General features: G+C 42.4%; 1 protein-coding gene across 1 annotated transcript in view; it reads right to left on the reverse strand.

Annotated features, from left to right (window-relative positions):
- The window catches only part of LOC120529794 (probable G-protein coupled receptor 158), a 441,265-nt gene extending 417,025 nt beyond the window's left edge, over positions 1-24,240 (reverse strand). The window contains exon 1 of the mRNA XM_039753931.1: positions 23,349-24,240. Coding sequence (XP_039609865.1) covers positions 23,349-24,229 — 881 coding nt within the window. The 5' untranslated portion in view covers positions 24,230-24,240. The remainder of the gene's footprint in view (positions 1-23,348) is intronic.
- Between the last annotated feature and the right edge of the window lie 1,029 nt (positions 24,241-25,269).

Raw genomic sequence — 25,269 nt, forward strand, 5'->3', positions numbered from 1 at the left:
GGAATCCTGTGGGGGGTACTCTGAGAGTATGGGGTACCGGACCCCTGATAAGGGCTATTCGGTCCCTGTACAACCGGTGTCAGAGCCTGGTCCGCATTGCCGGCAGTAAGTCAAACCCGTTTCCAGTGAGAGTTGGACTCGGCCTGGGCTGCCCTTTGTCACCGATTCTGTTCATAACTTTTATGGATAGAATTTCTAGGCGCAGCCAGGGTGTTGAAGGCGTCCGGTTTGGTGGACTCAGGATTGGGTTACTGCTTTTTGCAGATGATGTTGTCCTGTTTGCTTCATCCGGCCGTGATCTTCAGTTCTCTCTGGATCGGTTCACAGCCGAGTGAGAAGCTGCTGGGATGAGAATCAGCACCTCCAAATCTGAGACCATGGTCCTCAGCCGGAATAGGGTGGAGTGCTCACTCAGAGTTAGGGGAGAGATCCTGCCCCAAGTGGAGGAGTTCAAGTATCTTGTTCTTGTTCACGAGTTAGGGAAGAATGGAGAGCGAGATCGACAGGCGGATCGGTGCGGCGGCAACAGTAATACGGGCTCTTCATCGGTCTGTCGTAGTGAAAAATGAGCTGAGCCGTAAGGCAAAGCTCTCAATTTACCAGTCGATCTACGTTCCTACCCTCGCCTATGGTCATGAGTTGTGGGTAGTGACCGAAAGAACGAGATTGCGAATACAAGCGGCTGAAATGAGTTTCCTCCGCAGGGTGTTTGGGCTTTCCCTTCAAGATAAGGTGAGAAGCTCAGTCATCCAGGAGGGGCTCAGAGTAGAGCATCGAGAGGAGTCCGATGAGGTGGCTCGGACATCTGATCAGGATGCCTCCTGGACACCTCCACGGTGAGGTGTTCTGGGCACGTCCAACCGGGAGGAGGCCCCAGGGAAGACCCAGGACACGCTGGAGGGACAATGTCTCCCGGCTGGCCTGGGAACGCCTCGGAATTCCCCCGGAAGGGCTAGAAGAAGTGGCCGGATAGAGGGAAGTCTAGGCCTCTCTGCTCAAGCTGCTGCCCCCCACGACCCGATCTCAGATAAGCGGAAGAGAATGGATGGATGGGTGGATGGATAATCAGCCTAACATGCAAGTCTTTGGTGCAGGCGAAGTCAAAAAACAGAGCACGTAGGTCAAAAATCCAAAAAAATCAAAAAGGTAGAAAGCACAGAAAAAAACAGAAGGACTCACCAAACTCCTGGAGCACATTCAAAATGAACCTCCTGGAACTATGGTAGACCTTCCAATTGATAGGGTGGAGAGCAGAACCTGCCGGTTATTGGCTGGTGGCCCTGCTCCCTAGGGCACCACCCACAAAGCACATGGAACATAACCAAGGCGTTGAAACTTAAATACAAGCAATGCAAAATAAACACATTATTTTAATATAGTCCATACAAAAGAACAAAAATATGAATTCAAAACCACGTTCAGTGGTTGGTTACACTACCTGAAACACAACAACCTCTTGAAGTAGCATTCATGTGAAATTTCAAACAAGGAAATCCTGAATTTAACAAAAGAACATCCATCCACCGATCCATTATCCAACCCACTATATCCTAACTACAGGGTCACGGGGGTCTGCTGGAGCCAATCCCAGCCAACACAGGGAGCAAGGCAGAAAACAAACATCGGGCAGGGCGCCAACCCACCTCAGACAAAAGAACATTATTGCAAAAAAAAAAAAAAAGTGAAACCTCAAATATGGAGCATAACTGAGGTATTGAAAGTGTGACAATGGATGGCGCTCTACCAGCACTCAACCCGACACAGGCAGACACAGGAGGCACACTACTAAAATAAAGTCCATTTATTTTTTCTTCACTCGTTTGGAACGTCTTCCCCATCCCCACGAGCCCACAACACAGTCCAAAGCACAATACTTTCCTTTCTTCACCCTCTATCTTCACCACTCCTCTTTGGCAAGCTTAGTCCCTCTCCTCCCGACTCTGGCTTTCAGAGAGGTGGCTGCTGGCTCCTTTTATAGCCTACCTGGAAGTGCTCCAGGTGTTTCCGGCTGCACTTCCGAGTGTGGTGGAAGAACCACCCACACAGGCTCAGGAACAACTGCAGCACCCCCTGGCGGCACCTCCGGATCCCAACAGGGTCATAGACAACTCCATCTCCCATGGAGCCCTACGAGAATCCGAGGCACCACTGCCACTATAGGGGGACTGCCATCTAGTGTCCCGGGGGAGGTACTGTTTTGACCAGGCTTGCTTCCCCAGTCCATAAAGTGAAGAGGGGTCTGGGCCAGACAAGGATCCCGGCCGTCTGTGACAAAAGTTAAACACAAGCAACGGCAAAAAACACAAATAAACCTAATACAGTACATTCAAAAGAGCCAGAAATGAAAAACACTATAAAACATGACTTTGAACCCGAGCTGGAGGAGTAACCTGGCTGAACCACAACAGCCTCTTGAAGTGGCATTCACGTGAAATTTCAAAAAAATTGTAACTTTGTTAGAACCTGAAATTTTTTTACTTCATCTTGTGTTGGTCCTAACATTAGCGTAGTCGGCAGGATCACGTCAAATCCAGGGAACATGCAGACCTGTAAATTTTCTGATTGAGGTTGCACGTCTGTATGCATCACCTCCAAAGTGTTCCTCATAAAACTGTCCAGAGTCTTATCAATTTTTTATCTGCATATTTATTAGGCTTTAATGTTTAATGGTGTCAAACAATCAACACGTTTCTAAACCATCTGAACACATCATGAAATGATCTTCAGAAAAGTAGGAATTTTTTTACTACATCTCAAACAACAGTTCCATTATATAACATTCTTAAATCTGGGCACAAGGCAGAAACCATCCTGAAGAGGGCATCAGTCCACTATATGGTGTAAAATCCCATTTAGAAGTACAGAGAATTCAGAAGCTCTTCAGGCCCCTTCACTTCCTTCACGTTTTGTTAGGTCACAGCCTTGCGCAGAAATCTTATCAATTCATGTTTCCCTAATCAAGAGCCAATAAATACAGAACACGTTCAATTAGAACGAGGACACAGAGCATAAACCGATCAGCAACCAAGACATTCCCATGATTTCTTTAAGACAATCTCGGGACAGAAGAACCAACTATAAAACTGCCTAGTTGGTTCCTGGAACCTTTAGAAAAATATCATGAATGGAAACTTTCTTAGAATCTTTTTTTTACTTTGTCTTGTATTGGTTCTTACATTAGCGTAGTCGGCAGGATTATGTCTAATCCAGGGAACAGGTACACCTGTTAATTTTCTGGTTGAAGCTGCACCCCTGTATGTATTACCTTCAAAGTGCCCCTCATAAAAGTGTCCAGAGTCTTATCAATTTTAAAACCAAAATCATAAACCGTTCCAAACTTCAAGAAGGTACCGAAATATCTTCACATATCCAATAATCTAAATCCAAAATCACACAATTTCTAACACAAAAGTCTCTTAAAGAGAACACAATAAACTAACACAATATGACTCAAGAGTGACGAGGACAAAGGAAACAAAATCCTGCGTTTAACTGAAGAACATTCCTGCAAAAGAGTCAGTCGGTCATTTTCCAACCCTCTATATCCTAACTACAGGGTCACGGTGGTCTGCTGGAGCCAATCCCAGCCAACACAGGGTGCAAGGCAGAAACAAATCCCCAGGCAGGGTGCCAGCCCACCGTAGAGCTCCTGCAAAAGAGTGAAACCTCATAAGCAAAGTTATCTAATGTAGCAAAAACTTTACAGAGTCTTATTCTATCGAAACATGCACTTTGAACTTTGGGTAGCTTAACCTGGTTGTTGTCGCTCACTAGCTGTTGTGCCCTTCTTGGTTAATGAACCACCTGGACTTTAACCCTTGACAGTATGCCAGCTACAGGCAACCTGAGCATCATAGATGGACAAACTAGGATAACAGTGTGATGTGCGATGGCCTAGAACCGTATCCATCCTTGATCTCTGCCTAGCATGTTTCACCGTACTGTCTACACATGACAATACGGACCCCACAAACCTATTTCTCGCATAAAGTAAAGAGGGCACAGGTTAGTAGGCCCTTCCATGTCGGTCCCATGTGAGTGAGACAGAAGGTAAACACCCCAATGCTGCACTAATGCTATGGTTCTGACCACCCACCCCACCATGACATTGGGAAACCCACGTCACGAAATGCAATCCAACTTCATGTAATGTGCACAACACCACCTGTCCGTATATTAAAAATAGGAAAACTTTGAAAAATGTAAAGTGTATTACCAGGAATCCTACAGAAAATATACTGAAGTCAATTCAAATCTAATCTTCTTGTTTTCTTATTGGCAACTGATAATGTAAGCCCCAGAATCACAGGCTGCGTCTCTTTATAGATTTTGATAAAAAGAGATTAATAGGCGACTACAAGTCTTGTCAGGGTAATGCTAAAAAGGCAGTCCCCATTACAGTGAGGTGCACAATATCAATTTATCAGACGTGCCGTGTCAATACAGAGTGCTGAGCAGCAGGAAGGTTTCTCCAAGATCCTGGACTTCAAGCCATCGATCGCAAGCAAGCAGGAAAACAGTCGGCTTTCATGCTTTAGATGTCTGCATATTTATTAGGCTTTGATGTTTAATGGTGTCAAACAATCGACACGTTTCTAGGCCATCTGAACACATTATCAAATGATCTTTAGAAAAGTAGGATTTTTTATTTTTTTTTACAACATCTCAAACAACAGTTCTATCACATCCATCCATCCACTATCTAACCCGCTATATCCTAAGTACAGGGTCACGGGAGCCAATCACAGCCAACACAGGGCGCAAGGCAGGAAACAAACCCCGGGCAGGGCGTCAGCCCACCACAGAGCACAAACACACACTCACACACTAAGCATACACACTAGGACAAATTTAGGATCGCCAATGCGCCTAACCTGAAAGTCTTTGGTCTGTGGGAGGAAACCCACACAGACACGAGGAGAACATGCAAACTCCACGCAGGGAGGACCCAGGAAGCAAACCCAGATCTCCTAACTACGAGGCAGCAGCGCTACCCACTTCGCCACCGTGCCGCCCCGTTCTATCATATAACATTCTTAAATCTGCTTAATCCAATTCAAGGGCATGGGGAGCCGTGTTCTAATCTAGCAGTACTGGGCACAAGGCAGAAACCACCCTGAAGAGGGCATCAGCCCACTATAAGGTGCAGAAACCCATTTAGAAATACAGCGGATTCAGAAGATCTTCAGACCCCTTTACACCCTTTCATTTCAATTCATTTTTTCCCTCATCAAGAAATCAATCAATCAATCAACATTTATTTATATAGCACATATTCATACAAAAAAATGTAGCTCAAAGTGCTTTACAAAATGAATAGAAAAATAGAAGACACAATAAAAAATAAACATAAGTCAACATTAATTAACATAGAATAAGAGTAAGGTCCGATGGCCAGGGTGGACAGAAAAAACAAAAAAAAAACTCCAAAGGCCGGAGAAAAAAATAAAAAAAAAAGAAACCCTCGATATTCCAGAATGACAAAGCGGAAACAGGATCACCCCTTACACACTGATGATGCGACATGCAGAATGTAATCAGAACGAGGACACAGATGATGAGCTGAGCAGCAACCTAAACATTTTCATGATTTCTTCAAGACAGTCTCAGGCCAGAAGAACCAATTGTAAAAAATCCCAATTGGTTCCAGGGAACCTTTGGAAAAATATCACGAATGACAGCTTTGCTGGAACCCCAAACCCTTCTGCTTTGTCTTGCACTGGTTCTTACATTAGCATAGTCGGCAGGACTTTTGTCTAATCCAGGAAACATGCACACCTGTTACCTTTCTAATTGAGGCTGCACCACTGTCTGTATCACCTTCAAAATGTTCTCCATAAAAGTGTCGAAAGTGTTATACATTCCACCCAAGCAATAAGGATTAAATCATAAACATTATACATTATTATACATTATACATTAAACATTATGCAATGTTATACATTCTACCCAAGCAATAAGCCAAAATCATAAACCCCTCCAAATGCAAAGAAGCTACCGAAATACTGTTTCATATCCAAAATCGCAGAATTCCTAATGCAAAACTCTCTTAAAGAGAACACAATAAACTAACACAATATGTACCAAGAGTGACAAGGGCAAAGCAAAAAATAAATCCTGAATTTAATTAAAGAACATTACTGCAAAAGAGTGAAACCTCAGACATGGAACACAACTGAGGCATTAAAAGTTAAACACAAGCAATGGCGAAAAACACAAATAAACTTAATATAGTACTGTGAGAGATGGCCGGGACGTCCCAGGATGGGAAGAATGGAGAAAGGCAGCCTTTACAGGACACTCCCTCCCACAGGACGCTAGGTGGCAGCTCCCCTGGACAGTAAATGTAGCCCAGATTCCCGCAGGGCATCATGGGACGTGGAGTCCATTTTCTCAGCCCTGTTGGGTGCTGTGGGTGCCACCAGGGGGAGCTAATAAAGGACCTGGGGACTCCTACTTTTCTTACAACCCGGAAGTACTTCAGAGTCACGAGGATGGAAGCCCACAGTACTTCCGGGATGCTTGAGGAAGATGATGTGGCGTTTGACCCGGAAGAAAAAGAGAAACATTTCCGAGTCCTGGAATATATAAAGGACTGTTGGAGACCCAGCAAGCTGAGCCGGAGTTGAGAGGTTGGGTGACGAAGCTACTGGGAGTGGAGGATTGATTTATAGTATTGATTATTGATTATTGTAATTGTCGAGAGTGTGATGCTTTGTGCACTTCATTTGAAGAAAATAATTAAAAATTCTTCTTGGTGCTTTTACACATGTGTCCTAGACGTCTGTCTGTGGAGTTCATGAGACAACTGCGCCCTAGCGTCCACAGTACATACAAAAGAACCAAAAATCAAAAATGCTACAAAACATGAATTTGAACCCCAGCCAGGAGAGAACCCTGGCTGAAACACAAACAAACTCTTGAAATGGCATTCATGTGAAATTTCATACAAGGAAATTCACATCACCCATTGCACACTGATGCAACACGCAGAGTGTGATCAGAACAAGAACACAGAGGATGAACTGATGAACATCACCATGATTTCTTTAAGACAGTCTCAGGCCAGAAGAACAGACTGTAAAATTACCCAGTTGGTTCCTGGAACCTTTGGAAAAACATCATGAATGGTAACTTTGTTGGAACCCCAAATCTTTCTAGCAGCGTTTCAAAACTATCATATAACACAGTACCAATAAGAAATCTAGAGATGAGGTCAAAAACAGAGCAAGAGGTCAAGAATCCAGAAAATCAAAAACACAGATATTCACAAAAACTCCCTAGCGCATTCAATGAACCACAAGGAACTATGGGAGGCCCTCCCTTAAACAGGTTACTAATTTTAACCCAACATGGGAAGGCCAAAAATCATAAACCTCTCCATACCCAAACAAGTTACCAAAATATCTTGTCATATCCAAGAATCAAAATCTAAAATTGCAGAAAGTCTCTTAAAGAGAACACAATAAACACAATACATCTCAAGAGTGACAAGGACAAACTAAACGAAATCATGACTGCAAAAGAGTAACCGAAACTTCAGAAGCAAAGCTATGTAATGTATCAAGAGTTCTATAGAGTCATATTCTACCCAGACATGCACTTTGCACTTTGGGTAATTTAACGTGGTTGTTCTCAGGGTCATTCTGTGAGAAAGCAGGCAATTTCTTTTTTTAACATTTTATTAAATTACAAATAAACCTCCATACAAGCAAGTCAAATTTTACAAAACTAAGTTCAAATCAAATCAGCCCCCACCCATATAATCCCTTTTATCTCATAAGCATTTCGAAAGTGAACTGCCAGTGGCTCAATGGCGATTGCAAACAGCAGTGGTGACAAAGGGCATCTTTGTCTAGTACCACGTTCTAGTTGGAAGTAGTCTGAAATAATGTTGTTAATACAAACTGGAACTTCTGGACTGGTATACAGTAGTTTGATCTATGCACATATATTCGGGCCAAACCCAAATTTCTCCAATGTAGTAAAGAGGTAGTTCCATTCAACCATATGAAATGCTTTTTCTGCATCCAACGATAATAATATCTCTGTAGTGTTAAACTTTCTGGGTGAATATATTACATTAAACAGGCGTTGAAGATTGGAAGCTATGTGTTTGCCTTTAATAAATCCAGTTTGGTCTTGTGATATTACCAAAGGAAGCATTTTCTCAATCCTTCAAGCTATAACTTAATAGCATTATTCAGAAGTGAGATTGGTCTGTAGAATGCAGATTTTAATAAGTCCTTATTTTGCTTAGGAAAGATGGTAAATAATGCTTGGTGAAAAGTTTGAGGTACAATTTTATTGTCGCTAGCTTCTATAAATGTTGCTAACAAAAGGGGGGCCAACTTAATTGAGAATTTTTCATAAAATTCAGCAGGGTGGCCATCAGGGCCTGCTGCTTTCCCATTCTGAAGTGAGTTTATAGCATCTAGTAATTCGGAGAGTGCCAGAGGTTTATCCAATTCCTCTGCACTGAGGGTATCTAGTTGTGGTATCTGTAATGCATCCAAAAATGCATTAGGTTGTGTCTTGTCTTCTTTAAACTGAGTAGAATATAAGGACTTATAGTACTCTCTAAACGAATGCATTATATTTTTATGGTCAATGATTTTTTCTCCTTCTGTGTTGGTAACTGCTGGGATTGCATTGCAAACTTCCTGCTTGTGGATTTGTTGAGCTAAGATCTTATTAGCCTTGAGAAAGAAGGCAATTTCAATAAATGTGTTAAAAAATGAAGTATTGAAATATTACAGTACATTGACGCAAGTATTCAGAACCTTTGCTATGACACATGAAATCTGGTTTGGATGAATTTCATTATATTGATTATCATTGAGATGTTTTAACACCTTCTATGAGTCCACCTGTGGTCCATTCAGTTGATTGGACTGTTTAGGAATGGCACACCCCTGTCTATACAAGGTCTCACAGCTGAGCAAGAACCAAGCCGAGAGGTCAAAGGAATTGCCTGCAGAGCTTAGAGACAAGACTTCTTTGAGATACAGATCGGGTAGGAGACAAAAAATGTCTGACGCACTGAAGGTTCCCAAGAGTAAAAGTAACAAGCTGGTTAAGTTTGCAGATTATACCAAGATAGGTGGATTGGCAGATAATTTGGAATCCTTTAAATCATTACAGAAGGACTTGGATAGCAGACAGGCTTGGGCAGATTTGTGGCGGATAAAACTGAATGTCAGTAAAGTGTTACACGTAGGGAGTAAAAACATGAAGTCTGAATACACAATGGAAGGTCTGAAACTCGAGAGTCCACCTTATGAAAAGGATTTAGGAGTCAAAGTGGACTCGACACTATCAACTTCCCATCAGTGTCCAGAAGCGATCAGAAAAGCTAACAGAATGTCAGGTTATATAGCGCCTTGATGTGTACATTTCAAGTCACATGAGGTTCTGCTGAAGTTTTATACCGCACTGGTGAGGCTTCATCTGGAGGACTATGTGCAGTTTTGGTCTCCAGGCTAAAAAAGGAACATAACAGCACTAGAGAAAGTCCAGAGAAGAGCGACAAGGCTGATTCCAGGTCTACAGGAGATGAGTTATGAGGAAAGATTAAAAGAGCTGAGCCTTTACAGTTTAGGAAAAAGAAGATTAAGAGGAGACCTGACTGAAGTGTTTAAAATTATGAAGGGAATTAGTCCTGTGGTTGGAGATGGTGACTTTAAAATGAGTTCATCAAGAACACGGGGACACAATTGGAAACTTGTTAAAGGTAAATTTCACACCAACATTAGGAAGGTTTTCTTTACACAAAGAACGATAGACACTTGGAATAAGCGACCAAGTAGTGTGGTAGACAGTAAGACGTTAGGGACTTTCAAAACTCGACTTGATGTTTTTTTTAGAAAAATTAAGGGGATCGGACTTGCAAGTTTTGTTGGGCAGATTGGGCTGTTCTCGTCTACATTGTTCTAATGTTCTAAAAGAACACGGTGGCCTTCAGAATTCTTAAATGGAATTAGCTTGGAACACCCACGTCTCTTCCTAGCCAAACTAAGCAATCATTGGAGAAGGACCATGGCAAGAGAGGAAGCCAAGAGTCCAATGATCACTGTGGCTGAGCTCCAGAGAGCCTGTGTGGAGATGGGAGAAGCTTCCAGAAGGATAACCACCACTGCAACACTCCACCGATCTGCTCTTTATGGAAGAGTGGCCATACAGATGACTCCCTTCAGTAAGACACATGGAAACCCACCTAGAGTTTGTAAAAATGCACCTAAAGGATTGTCATACTGTAAGAGAAGAGATTCCCTGGGCTGATGAAACCAAGATTAGTGTAATGTCTGGTGGAAACCAAGCACCGCTCATCCTCTGTGCTATTCCGTTCCAACAGTGATGCATGGTGGTGGCAGCATCACGCTGTGGGGTTGTTAATCAGCAGCAGGGACTGGGAGACTAATCAGGGTCAAGGGAGAGCTGAATGGAGCAAAATACAGAGATAATCTTAATTAACACCCTCTGGACCTCAAACTGGGCTGTTCACCTTCCAACAGGAAACTCCAAAGAGAACACAAGAGTGACTTAGTGACAACTCTATGAATGTTCTTAAGTGGCCCAGTGAGAGCCCAGACTTGAACCAAATTAAACACAGCCGTCCACTGATGGCCTCCATCCAACCTGAAAAAGCTTCCACGGATCTGCAGACACAAATGGCAGGAAATCCCCAAATCCTGGTGTGTGAAACTTGTCGTGTTCAGACCCATGAAGACACTGTGCTGTGATGGCTCCCAAATGGGGCTTCAGAAAAGTACTGAGTAAAAAGTTCAATGGGATATTTCAACTTTTTTATTTGCAAAAATTTCTAAAATCCTATTTTCACTTTGTCATTTGGGGGATTGAGTGTTGCTTGATGAGGGAAAATGAACGGAAACTGCACACCTTCTGAATCCACTACAAGAACTTCCTGCCACTTTGGAAAATCACATGTAATAAACTTGGTAAGGACGTCTGCCATAAGAAAAAGTGTTTATGAAGGAAACACACTGTACTATGAATAATGGATGCAAAGCCTCGTTTTGCAGGGTAGATCTGTTTAAGTAGCTCTGCCTGAAGACACAGTACTTCATGACCCTTCACATAAAATGCAGTTCTCGATGTTCCTGAGATCCAAGTGATGGTACGTCTCGAATAATACCTACTTCACAGCAGGAGGAACAACTTTTCAAGACTATATAATGAGAAAGATTTTTCACATGTTTTACAATTAATTGCAAATGTCTATATTTAAAAACCATCTTTCATACACTAAACAATTTCTGATAACTAGCCATTGTTGCCAATATTCAAATAATCACCTTAAATGAATTGATTAATGAAACTTAATCATCGCCATAAATGCAAAACTAGGATATTAAAGGAGACGTTATTTGAAGTGACGCCGGTGATGCAGCTGATATGAAAGGCACTATATAATAGATAGATAGATAGATAGATAGATAGATAGATAGATAGATAGATAGATAGATAGGCACTATATAATAGATAGATAGATAGATAGATAGATAGATAGATAGATAGATAGATAGATAGATAGATAGAAAAGAAAGGCACTATATAATAGATAGATAGATAGATAGATAGATAGATAGATAGATAGATAGATAGATAGATAGATAGATAGATAGATAGAAAAGAAAGGCACTATATAATAGATAGATAGATAGATAGATAGATAGATAGATAGATAGATAGATAGATAGATAGATAGATAGATAGATAGATAGAAAGGCACTATATAATAGATAGATAGATAGATAGATAGATAGATAGATAGATAGATAGATAGATAGATAGATAGATAGATAGAAAGATAGAGGAGCCCCAGCAGTGATTCTTTTCATACTTCTGGTTAATCGTGTTCAGTGCTTGTGTGTGTCACTGAGATGATGTGCTCCATTGTTTGTTGTTCAGGTACTTGTAGGGTCTGGCTATGTTCCCTGTGTCTATATGAGTTTTATTCCAGAAGTTAAGCAGGTGACATTAATAGATGACCATAAACTATCCCTGTAGGAGTTTGTTTGTGAGTGGTCCCTCTAATGGACTTCACTTCCATCCAAGTTTGGGAGCCTCATTTGTACTTCATGAACTGATGATGATCTCTGACCTTGTGATTCTGAATGAACTTAATTTAAAATATATTGAAATCTATTCAAGACAATAAACTCCACAATATACATGCAGCTGTTACTGTTCTCTAGACAGGCAATGTAAATAATGTATTATTATTAGTATAGTAAAATTATTATTATTATCCATTGATCCATCCATTTTTGAAACCCACTTATTTGGAGCAGAGCCATGGGGAAGCTGAAGTCTACCCTAAACACCAGCTGCAAGGTAGGAACAAACCATGGACAGGGCTATGGTCCATTGCAGGGGGATAATAATAATAACAATAATAATAATAATAATTATCCATCCAAACATCTATTTTGCAAACCCATTTATTATAAGCAGGGTCACAGGGATGCTTAAGACTATGGATTAACGTAATGTTAATCTTCTTGAAATCTACTCAAGACAAAGTACTGTATATGTAGCCTTTATTCTTCTTTAGGCAGACAATGTAAATGATGAGTTATTTTTGATATACTAATACTATTATCACTATTATCCATCCATCCATTTTCCAAACCTGCTTTTCCTGAGCAAGTTTTGGGCACAAGACAGGAACAAACCCCAGACAGGGCACTAGTCCATCTCAGGCTGATAATAATAATAAGGAGAAGAAGAAGAAATAGAACAAGAATGTGCCTTCTGTTGCTGCTTATGCTGTACAAAATTGTCTATTGTCACAGGGTGGCACAGTGTTGCAGTGCCCCTAGTTCAAACAATGTGTCAGATTTTTGTCTGTGTGGGGTTCTCTTTGTGTCCACAGTTCATTATCTCTGGATACTTCTGTTTATTCTCCATAAACCAGCCCTGTAGTATTAATACTTATTATTTGGATGACAACCTCACCCAAAGCAACTTATGACATTTGAGATATAATTCGTTACATTTCTTTTTTTTTTTCCAACTAGAGTACAGGAAGGTGAAGTGACTTGTCCTTAGCCAGACAGTGTCAGTAGTGGGATATGACCTCAGAACCTTAGGGCTTGAAGTCTAAAACCTTACCCACTGTGCCACTCTGCTCATCAATGTGTCATCGTTCACATACTGGGAGTCAAACCCGAGCCACCCGAGTTAAAAACCAGCAATCCCAACCACTAGATGCCTAAATGTGAGTGTGTTTGTGTGTGTGCCCTGAGAGCCCTCTGGTCCTAGAAGTCCATAACTGGATCAAGGGGGTTACAATGACTGGGTGGAAGAACTTTGTGAAGGCTTTTACACTGTAAAGGTCTCTACTCTTTATGGAGTTTGCATGTTCTCTGTGTGTCTTGTGTAGGTTTCCCTCCAGTTGTTTCAGTTTTCCTCCCACATCCCCAAACACATGCAGATTTGACAATCTGGAGGTTCTAAATCAGCCAAATATGTGAGTGGGTGAACGTGTGTGTGCTGCAGCCCACCATACAACTCTGAACTGCATTAACTAGGTCTGAGAATGTCACGTTACATACATGCAGCCTTTAGGGTCACCTTGGCCCAGAGACCACATGAGGGCAGCAACCCCAACTGTCACCACACCTGACAAGCTTAACAACAACATCATCTTCTTCTTCTTCTTTCAGCTGCTCCCATTAGGGGTCGTCACAGCATATCATCTTCCTGTCCTCGTCATCTTGCTCTGTCACACCCATCACCTGCATGTCCTCTCTCACCACATCCATAAACCTTCTCTTAGGCCTTCCTCTTTTCCTTTTCCCTGGCAGCTCTATCCTTAGTACCCTTCTCCCAGTATACCCCTCATCTCTCCTCTGCACATGTCCAAACCAGCACAATCTCACCTCTCTGACTTTGTCTCCCAACCATCCCACCTGAGCTGACCCTCTAATGTCCTCATTTCTAATCCTATCTATCTTCATCACACCCAATTCAATTCTTAACATCTTTAACTCTGCCACCTCCACCTCTGTCTCCTGCTTTCTGGTCAGTGCCGCCGTCTCCAGCCCATATAACATAGTTGGCCTCACTACCTTTCTGTAGACCTTCCCTGTCACTCTTGCTGATACCCGTCTGTCACAAATCACTCCTGACACTCTCCTCCACCCACTCCACCCTGCCTGCAGTCTCTTTTTCACTTCTCTTCCACACTCACCGTTACTCTGTATTTAAGTATTTAAACTTGTCCACCTTCACCAGCTCTACTCCCTTCATCCTCACCATTCCTCTGTCCTCCCTCTCATTCACACACATGTATTCTGTCTTGGTGGTCCTACTGACCTTCATTCCTCTCCTTCTCAGATCTCCACCTCTCCAGGGTCTCCTCAACCTGTTCCTACTCTCTTTACAGTTCACAATGTCATCAGCAAACATCACAGTCCATGGGAAGCTTAACAACAACAACAATAATAATAATAATAATAACTAGGGGGCTCCCCCCCGTTGGCTTCGCTCGCCCACACCTGTGTTTTGTTTACCGGATATACAATTTAAAAAGATTGTTATTTTCATGGGAATTGTTACATATGCATTATTTTCACTTTTACTTTAAAACCTTTTGTAAAAACAACACTTGTCCTTTATTTCCGGCCCCGGGTGTGGTTACATCTCTTTCTCGCAGGACGTATAATGCTGCTCGCGTTGTGAAGGGGGGAGTCGGCTGAACGCACGCTAAGGAGATGCCGTCGGATCGTCTTCTGTCTTTCTGCTGCTGGCGAGCTGCCTCTTTTGCTTGTCGCTTGTCGTTGTTTTAAGAGCTGGGAGCACATGAAGCGTGTCTGCCAAAAGCCATCCAACAACTGCTAGGTTAGATGTCCGTGGACTTGTTTTAAATGATGGCTCACTGCCTTGTCTCGCGTGATATTGTAAAAACAACACTTGTCCTTTATTTCCGGCCCCGGGCGAGGTTAATTCTCTTTCTCACAGGACATATAATGCTGCTCGTGTTGTGAAGGAGGGGAAGTGTCGATCATTTTAAAGCCTGTACAGCCGCTGTCCTTTTTGTCACTTCTTGTCTCTGCTGCTCGTGTTGTGATCGCTTCTCCGTGATCATAAATATATACACCTGACCGAATTTTGTTTTCTTTGAAATGAAACTTGTCGTTGTTTTGACTGTTGCGGGACCCACAGATTCTCATAGCGTGTGGTCCATTATTGTGTAAATCTACGTTTTGTGCATTGAATGATGCGAAGGCGAAAAGACTTTGTTTTCTGCTCTTTGCCTTTTATTCCTGACCTCACTTTTTCCTGCTGTTTTTTCAATGACACCTGGTCCTGATGATTCATTTCCATTTGTTTGCGCTAATGCGATCTTCACTATCTTTTTTTTTATACTGTAGCGATTGACATAATAAAGTGTCACAAAAGTTTTTCTTGAACAATCGCCGACTTCGTAACCCCAAACATAACTTTCTAGCACCCTCTCCAACCCGATTACCGCATCCATCAATACCCCGCTATCAGTCTTCCATGCTGTACTCCGCCCTCCCTCAATCGGACCGATCAGTCACTTAAAACAAAAAAGGGCTTCAACCTGGCTGGGATGCTACAATACTTTCGAATTGTACTGCTTTCATATTCTTTACCTTTCTCTGCGTGTGTATCGTGCCATCGTTTGTTTGAGCCTTTCGAATTCCACTGCTTTCATAATCTCTTATCTGCCTTTTTTTCCTCTCCAACGCTTTTGGGTCTCTTTTCTCCGCGCTGCTCTTTCTTCTTTGCTTAGTCGTCGACGTTTCATCTTGAACGTATTGTCCTTATACGCTTTATATGTGCTGAGAGCACAGGATCTGCGTGTGCTACGTGCCTTTACACGACTGAGTGTTATTTGATATTGTGTGCGTCTCACGGGTCTTTTAAGTGTCTTCCAAGAAGATCACGTCTCGTCGCCCTGCTTTTCCTTTCCAGGATTTTTTTTTTATAATAGAGAGATAATAAATAATCATAATGACTGCCACCCTGTCTATAGTTGATTCCTTCACTGCACTGAATTGAACATGCAGGGTAGAGAACAAAGACAGATATTACTGTTTTTATGACTATTAAGTGGGATTCATCACGGTGACAGAGCTAACACTGCTACCTCACAGGTCCTGCTTCCAAATCCTGTGCCCGTTTTTGTGCCTGTATGGGTTTTTCTCTGGGTGCTCTAGGTTTCCTCCCACATGCTCAGACACGTGTGTGTGTGTGAAGTTAATTGCTGATTCCAAGTTGACCCCAAGTGAGTGCTGATGTGCACATGACTGGGACCTGCGCCTGAAGAGATGAGACAGTGCATGCGTCATTCATGGTTCTGTTATGAATATTTTTTTCTGATGGACAGACATCCTGTTTGACTTTATTAAAAAATGATTTACCTAAATAACATGAAAACACCTTTAAAGGAATTGTATTTGGAATTGGCACTCTACTGCCTTGAGCCCTGTGCCACACTGACATCCTGTCCAGGGCTGGTGTCTGCCTTGGTGCCAGGAGAGGCCTCCTGTGACCTTGAATTAGATGAAGCAGGCCTGCCAAGGTTATGTTATGTTATGTTATGATCTGTGAAACTGGAAAAAGCTAAATGTTCTCAAGATCATTCCATAATTTGTTCCAGTGCTTTACAAAGATTTTGATTGTTCTGATGCTATTGTATTATATATCAAAGCAGCCCAGCTTCCAGACCAAAATAATAAGGTGGGCATCAGAAATACTGCGGAGGAGCGGTTGGGTTTGATGAACTCCACCAACGAACAGTATACCTGACAGCATGGTGGGGGTCAATATCATATTTAAATGGGGGGGGTGTCAGGGGGCAGAGCCCACCTAAATGAACCCCTGGAGACAGGCCTGCATCAAAGCCTAATAAATACACAGAACCCCTGGGCACTCCATGACTTTTTGAATTTGATTAACTGGGATCGAGATGACGAAGATAATAATAATTATTATCACTATTATTATTATCAATATTATTCACCCTAAAATGAGATAGTGCCCTGTCCAGGATTTGAGCCTGCCTTGCACTTGCTGGGATAGGCTCCAGCTTCTCCATAACCCTGCGCTGGATAAGTGGGCATAGGAAACAGTTTGATGAATTATTATTATTATTATTATTATTATTATTATTCACCCTGCATTGAACTTGCGTCCTATCCAAGGCTTGCTCCTCTCTTTTGCTTTACACTGTATTGGACAGGCTACAGTTTCCCTCTCAACCCTTCGCAGGTTAAGCAGATTTAGGAAATTCATGCATTATTATTATTATTAGTAGCAGTATTATTTGTTCTGAAATGGACTGTCACCCCTCCCAGGAATTGTTCCTGCATCCCATGACCCTACTCTGGATAAGCTGGTTTAAAAAATGATTGGATGCGTGGATGGGTGGATGGATGAATAATAATAATTATAATAATAAAAGCTGCCTATATTGTTTATTATCTTAAATAAATTTCAAGATATTTAACATTAAGTTAATTCAAAGGCTCCAGTTTCTCTGAGACCCTGCTTAGTATAAGTAGGTTTGGAAAATGGATGGATGGATGGATAGATGAATGAATGGATCAAGGATGATGATGATGATGATGATGATGATTATTATTATACCCTCTGCAATGAAATGGCACCCTGCCTTGCACATAATGCATACTGGGATAGGCTCCAGCTTCCCCATGACCAGGCTCAGGGTATACCAGGTTTAGAAAATGGATGAATGGATAATACTGATAAATAAATGATCAGCCTAAAGAAGAAAAAGCTGCAAAAGCTGTACTGTCCTGAGTGCCTTTCAAGGTATTTACAATGAAGTCCATTCAGAGGCTCCAACTTTCATGTGGCCCTGTTCAAGATAAACGGGTTTAGACATCAGGTGGATGTATTATTATAATTATTATTTGTTCTGAAATGGACTGTCATTCCTCCTAGGAAGTGTTCCTACCCTGCACACAAAGCTTGCTGAGATAGGCACCAGCATCCCATGACACTACTCTGGATAAGCTGGTTTAAAACATGGTTGGATGGGTGGATGGATGAATAATAATAATTATAATAATAAAAGCTGCATATATTGTTTATTATCTTAAATAAATTTCAAGATATTTAACATTAAGTTAATTCAAAGGCTCCAGATTCTCTGAGACCCTGCTTAGGATAAGTAGGTTTGGAAAATGGATGGATGGCTAGATGGATTAATGAATGGATCAAGGATGATGATGATGATGATGATGATGATTATTATTATACCCTCTGCAATGAAATGGCACCCTGCCTTGCACATAATGCATACTGGGATAGGCTCCATGCCCTGCTCAGGATGTACCAGGTTTAGAAAATGGATGGATGAATAATACTGATAAATAAATGATCAGCCTAAAGAAGAAAAAGCTGCAAAAGCTGTACTGTCCTGAGTGCCTTTCAAGGTATTTACAATGAAGTTCATTCAGAGGCTCCAACTTTCAAGATAAGTGGGTTTAGACACCAGGTGGATGTATTATCCATCCATCCATCCATTATCCAACCCGCTATATCCTAACTACAGGGTCACGGGGTTCTGCCGGAGCCAATCCCAGCCAACACAGGGCGCAAGGCAGGAAACAAAGCCTGGGCAGGGCGCCAGCCCACCGCAGGGATGTATTATTATAATTATTATTATTTTTATTATTATTTTTCAAGGACAGATTCCTGCTTTGTCTATCATACTGCCCAGGTAGGCTCTGGCACCTTGAGACTGAGAATAACTGAATGAAAGAATAATCAGCATTAGTAGTGGTAATAAAATAATATTAATATTAATACCAAAAAAAGGAATTATAAAGGCATGCATTTTGATGGGCTCCATGCAGTGGTTCTTGTTATCAAAGGCTGCGCATGAAGTAAAGATGGATCACACATTCTTTTATTAGTCACAATAACAATAATAATTTTTAATTAACTGAGAACTGGAGCCCATCCAAGAGCCAGCACTGGACACGGTGCCAGGCTACTGTAAGGCAGCGGTTACTAAGCCATTCCTGGTCCTTCTTAGTCAGGTGACGAGGGGCTGGGCCTCCAAACCCTGAGGTTATGGGTTCAAATCTCATCACTGACACCGTGTGACCATGAGCATGTCACTTCACCTGCCTGGGCTCCAGCTGGAAGAAGCAAAATGACCAATCATATCTCTGTGTCACCTTGGATAAAGGCACCCACCAAATCAGTTAATGTAATGCCATTATTATCAATATTATTGGATGGCACCATTATAGTGCTGCTGCCCTGCAACAGGGAGGCTAGGGGTCACCTCGCGTGTCCTCCCTCCCTGTGTGGAGTCTCCATGTTCTCCCCGTGTCTGCCTGGGTTTTCTCGCACAATCCAAAGACAGGCAGGTTAGGTGGCCTGCTGGCCTGACTGTGTGTGGTGTGTCCTATCTGGCGTCCTATCCAGGGACAGTTCCTGCATTCTGTCCTATACTTGCTGCTCGAATAAAGCAGGTTTGGAAAACGAATTAATCAATTTTATGATATTGATAATGTGAAATTCAGATGGCATGTTCTAAGGTGAGGAGTTAAATGCAAAACAAGGGTAACTCAGTCATGTTTTCATAGCAGTAACTCCCAAAAGTGCTGGTTCTTTACTGGGCTGTGTGGTCCCTCGTAGCCCCATTGCTTGATGAAGCCCCATTTCATTCTGGGAAGGGTTCCTTGCATATGAAGTTAGTTCTTTGTGCTGTGAAAAACTTCCGAAAAACTAAAATCTTTCATGTGTGGTAGGCTACCTAGCAGAACACTTAACAGATTAAGACATCTTGAGTTACTGTATGCAGCAAGCGTCCTTTTAAAATCAGGAATCCATTGGTGTTTCACAAATCTTTTACCATCCATCCATGGTTATTGACTCTATGGAGCCTGTCACGGATCTAAATAATGAAAGGTTCTTCCTGGAGCCTTCATGTGGATGGGACTTTTGTAAACCAGAAATGGTTCCTCTATGGCGTTGTGTAGTGCTTTAAAGGAATCAAATCTCCATGACACGGTGCATATCTGAGTGTAAGGCTGCTCCCCTCTTCTCAATACTGACACAATCACAGCCCCCCCTAAAAAAAGCATGCATTGTACGAATAAAAGGCAAAATGCAAACTTTGAACCAACTTAGTCTGAATATGCTTCAGCTTCAATTTCATTTACATGAATTCGCTTAGCAAGTGCTTTTATCCAACGAGGTCAACATAACTGAGCAAACCTCAGTTCTAGGGGACAAGACAGAGGTAAAAAATTTAGGGGTAACTATTGACTCTGACCTAAATTTTAAATCACATATTAATCTGATTACTAGGACAGCATTTTTTCACTTAAGGAATATAGCAAAAGTTAGATTTCTTATAACTTTTCAAGATTGCCTTGCAGTTAGGAGACCTGGGTTTGCTTCCCGGGTCCTCCCTGTGTGGAGTTTGCATGTTCTCCCTGTGTCTGCGTGGGTTTCCTCCCACAGTCCAAAGACATGCAGGTTAGGTGTATTGGCGATTGTCCCTAGTGTGTGCTTGGTGTGTGTGTGTGTGTGTGTGTGTGTGCCCTGCGGTGGGCTGGAGCCCTGTCCAGGGTTTGTTTCCTGCCTTCCACCCTGTGTTGGCTGGGATTGGCTCCAGCAGACCTCTGTGACCCTGTAGTTAGGATATAGCAGATTGGATAATGGGTGGATAGATAATCTTCTTTATTTAATTATCTGGTTTGTACAATGCTATATACTGTATACCCTGCCGTTCTTTCTTAAACTCTGTGAAGTGCCTTGAGCATGGGAAAGGCGCTATATAAATAAAATGTAGTATTATTATTATTAACTGATGTTATATATTATTTGAAATGGGAAAAAAATCTAATTCTCATTTAGATGATCTGTTCAAAACTGTTTTTAAAACCTGGCAGGACCTGATCAATAACATTTTAGAATAAGCATTTATATTGGGGGGAAAAGACTCCTTTCTCTCTTTACTACTCTTAAAAGTTTTGCTCTGGTTGTTGGCCTTCCTCTCTTTCTCATGGGTGGCAGTTGATTTGATTTTAGTTTTGTTAAATATGACTTGATTGTATGGAATATTACTTGCTTTGAATATATTCAATAAAAAATAAAAAATAAAAAAAGATGTCCTTGGATGAAGGTGTCAGTCTAATAATTAGTAGGTAGATAGATAGATAGATAGATAGATAGATAGATAGATAGATAGATAGAGTGAAAGGCACTATATAATAGATAGATAGATAGATAGATAGATAGATAGATAGATAGATAGATAGATAGATAGATAGATAGATAGATGAAAGGCACTGTATAATAGATAGATAGATAGATAGATAGATAGATAGATAGATAGATAGATAGATAGATAGATAAAGGCACTATAAAATAGATAGATAGAGTGAAAGGCACTGTATAATAGATAGATAGATAGAGTGAAAGGCACTGTATAATAGATAGATAGATAGATAGATAGATAGATAGATAGATAGATAGATAGATAGAGTGAAAGGCACTATATAATAGATAGATAGATAGATAGATAGATAGATAGATAGATAGATAGATAGATAGATAGATAGATAGATAGATAGATAGATACTTTATTAATCCCAAGGGGAAATTCACAGTTAGTAGGTGGGCAGCTCGTTCCACCAGTTATAGCACTGGGATTTGATGCCATGCAGAGGTCGCATCACCAGATGCCATTCACTCGCAGAACTGAGTGGTCAAGAAGGAGCATAGGGCTCATCTTAAAAAATAAGGGTTCCAGAGAGGTTCTTCAGAGTGATGCCATAGTGGAATTCTTTTTGGTTCCCAAAAGACCCATTCGCCTAAAGGAGCCAGAAAAAAAACTTAATTTATTTAGATCTGTAACAGGCTCCCAGGTGGCACGGTGGCGTAGTGGGTAGCGCTGCTACCTCGCAGTTAGGAGACCCGGGTTTGCTTCCCAGGTCCTCTCTGCATGGAGTTTGCATGTTCTCCTCGTGTCTGTGTGGGTTTCCTCCCACAGTCCAAAGACATGTAGATTAGGTGTATTGGTGGTCCTAAATTGTCCTTAGAGTGTGCTTGGTGTATGTGTGCACCCTGCCCAGGGTTTGTTTCCTGCCTTGCACCCTGTGTTTGATGGGATTGGCTCCAGCAGACCCACGTGACCCTGTAGCTAGGATATAGCGGGTTGGATAATGTATGGATGGATGTAACAGGCTCCGTACAGTAAATAACCACAAAAAGATGGTGACAGATTTGTGAAATCCCAGTTGAGTCCCGATTTTAAAAGGACTCCATGTGCATACCGGATAATAGATAAAGTCCGGGATTTCTCGCCCTGTTAGTTTCCTGCTAAATAGCCTAACATACACTAAAGATTTCAGGTTTCTTTTACATATTACAAAGATTTCCAAAGAATAAAGAACCAACTTCATATGCAAAGAACACATCCCTGAACGACTTCGTTCTCAGTCAAGCAAAGGCTCTATGAGGAACCACCACAACCTAAAAGAGAACCATAAAGTGCCATTAAAGAACCAGCATTGACTACTCTGAATGCCAGCATGGTGGGTCTGAACTTAATTTTCAGTTTCAGTCTGCGTGATTCCACGTGAGGTCAGACAGATTTTTGTCCCATTCTGAATACGGTGGGCTACCCCATTTGTTTTATTGTATTATTATAAAATTGCTCCAAACTTGAAAATGACGTATGCGTCGCCTCGGATTCCTTACTTTCATTGTTGTTTATTTTCTTTCTTTCTTTAGAAAAAATAAAACACATCATAAAAAGACGTCAAAACAAGCTGTCATCCCAGCTGCTGCTGCTGCTGCTGCGGCGGCATGTGACAAGACTAAAATGGAAAAGTGAAATGTTTTATTAATAACGGCGCTGGCACGTCCAAAAATAGAAATCTATCCGCTTCTGTAACTTGCGAAGCGTTAAAAGCGCCGCCGCATTTCTTCGCGGTGAACAATTTGGTCTGAAGATTTATTTTTTTTCACAGCCTTCCCGATCACACACAATTGTTAACGCGATGAGCTGTTGAGGGAAACGCCGTTTCTAAGATCTCGAGATCGCCGGCTTGCTAGGTAGGGGAACACGGAGACGGAGGCGACGGAGGCCGTGCGCTCGCATTTCCGCCCCGAGACTTCCTGTATGTTCGCTGCTCGTGACTTTGAACATCTTTAAAGTTTTACCTTTATTGGGTTTGTTGGGGTGAGAATCATTAACGTAACCCCCCGACATTTCAGCGAGATGCCATCACAAAGACAACAGAACACAGAGTTAGATGTGTCACTCTTTGTAAAAGTGGTGGAAAGAAGGCACCTACCTGAATTCCGGGGTGAGGTTCGCCCTTAGCCCGTAAAAGCCAGCGGAGAGGGTGAGAAGCCAGTGGGGTACAAAATTCCCATTGTCGCACTCCAGGTAAGGTGCAGACCACTTGATCTGAGTCTTGTCGATCACGTAACAGCCACCCCTCCGCAGCGTGGCATCCAAAGCTCTGATGTCGTGGCTCAGGACCCGTTTGTGCAAATGCGGCTTTTCCCTGAATTTGAGCTCGTTGAACCACTCCGTTTCCGCAGTTTTGTTTTTCAGGTGGTGGGCCGTGGAGGACAAGTCCTGAAGTACAATTTCGCTGTCTGCCCGGGTGGCCTGCAGGAACACATGCGAGCCGGAGGACCAGGGCTCGGCGTTGAACGTCACCACTGCCCGTTGAATTTTGGGGTCTCCTTCCAATATGCTCCTGACCAGAGCGTGGTACCATTCGATGTCGCCACGCAGGTTGCGCTCCCTGGACCTGTTCGTCTGCAGTATCATGTTCAGAAAGTTGGTGGCGTGGACCACCGTGTCCAGAGCGCTGTGCAGGGAAGGCTGCGAGGAGATGTGTGCCACATCCCGGAGGCTGCCCAGTTCGTATCGCCGGGAGCAGTTGGCACGCTTTAGCTTAAAGGGGTCCCCCGTGTGCAAAAACGCCGTCGCGACCCTGGGCAGGTCTTCTTCGATTTTTTGCGCCAAGATGGGGCGATCGGTGGCAGATTTAATCCAAAAGGACGTGTGCTGCGAGTGCCATTGGTTGTTAATGTGACGGTTATAAATCGGCAGCTTCCCTTTGACTGTCTTTTCCCTTTGGTCGAATCCATAGTTAGATCCCAGAACTAATCCTACTTGTATCTGTAAGAATAAGGAAAGCAGGAAAACAGCCATATCCATCCACCGCAGTGCGTTCTACGTGTACATATATATACATATATATATACTGTATATACAGACATATACAGTATATATATACATATATATATAAATGTATGATAACTGTACGAAACTCACACGGGAGTATGCTGAGACATGCAGTGGGGTAAAAACAAAGAGGGGCAAGCAAACAAACCAAAAGATGGAACTGCGATCACCTGTAGATAAACGGAGGTAGTCCCAGTGATGCCCTTACACGCTCCACCACGTATACGTTAAGGACAGGTTTGTTCCGAATAGATCACATCCTTTTTTTTTGTTCTTAAAGAGGTGCCACAGTTCAGATCGCTCACGTCCGGATTCCCATCCGCTCAAGTGCTTCCACTAAATGAAATGTCTTCTAAGGATGTTCTAAAGAAAGCCAATCTCCTGCAACCTGAAAGAAGGCGTCCAGCATCCCGATTTACCCGTCTTTATACTCAAGATACTCAGCTGCAAGTAGCCAGGATCGCACAGGGGGGTGTAGAAGAGAAAAATCCCGATTAGTAATCAGATGCAGGCGAGCGAACCGCTCGCACGCTTTGGCCGCAAATAAACTCCGCCTTTCTCAGCCCATAATAAGCAGTAACTAAACATAGGAGCCACGTAACAGCCAATCGGCCCGGAATTCCGTCTGCTGTTATTTCTAATAGGATTTCACAAGTGGCGCTGACTCACAGATGGCCATCTCTGCTGTCAATCATTGCGCACAGCGGGGCGTTCGGTGGAGAGGCGAAGAGGAGAGGAGAGGAGCTGTCCAGTGCTGAAAAGAGCCGAAGCCTTCAGCGGCGCGATGACGAGACGAGACACCCAGCAACACGCTTCCCGTCATCTCCACACAAGGCAGGGCACACCTGATCGATGAGGTTTTGGGAGAGTGAAATGCTTTCAAAATGTACGAGAAAGTGGGAGAAATGAAAGACAAAGAAGCCCCCGTTTAAAAAAAAAATACACCTCGGCAACAAACCGAACCGACAAAAGCGATCTAGCATGTCATTCCAGTACAGGAGGCGGAGAAAACT

Source organism: Polypterus senegalus, chromosome 5 (genome assembly GCF_016835505.1).
Source record: "Polypterus senegalus isolate Bchr_013 chromosome 5, ASM1683550v1, whole genome shotgun sequence".
NCBI lineage: Eukaryota > Metazoa > Chordata > Cladistia > Polypteriformes > Polypteridae > Polypterus > Polypterus senegalus.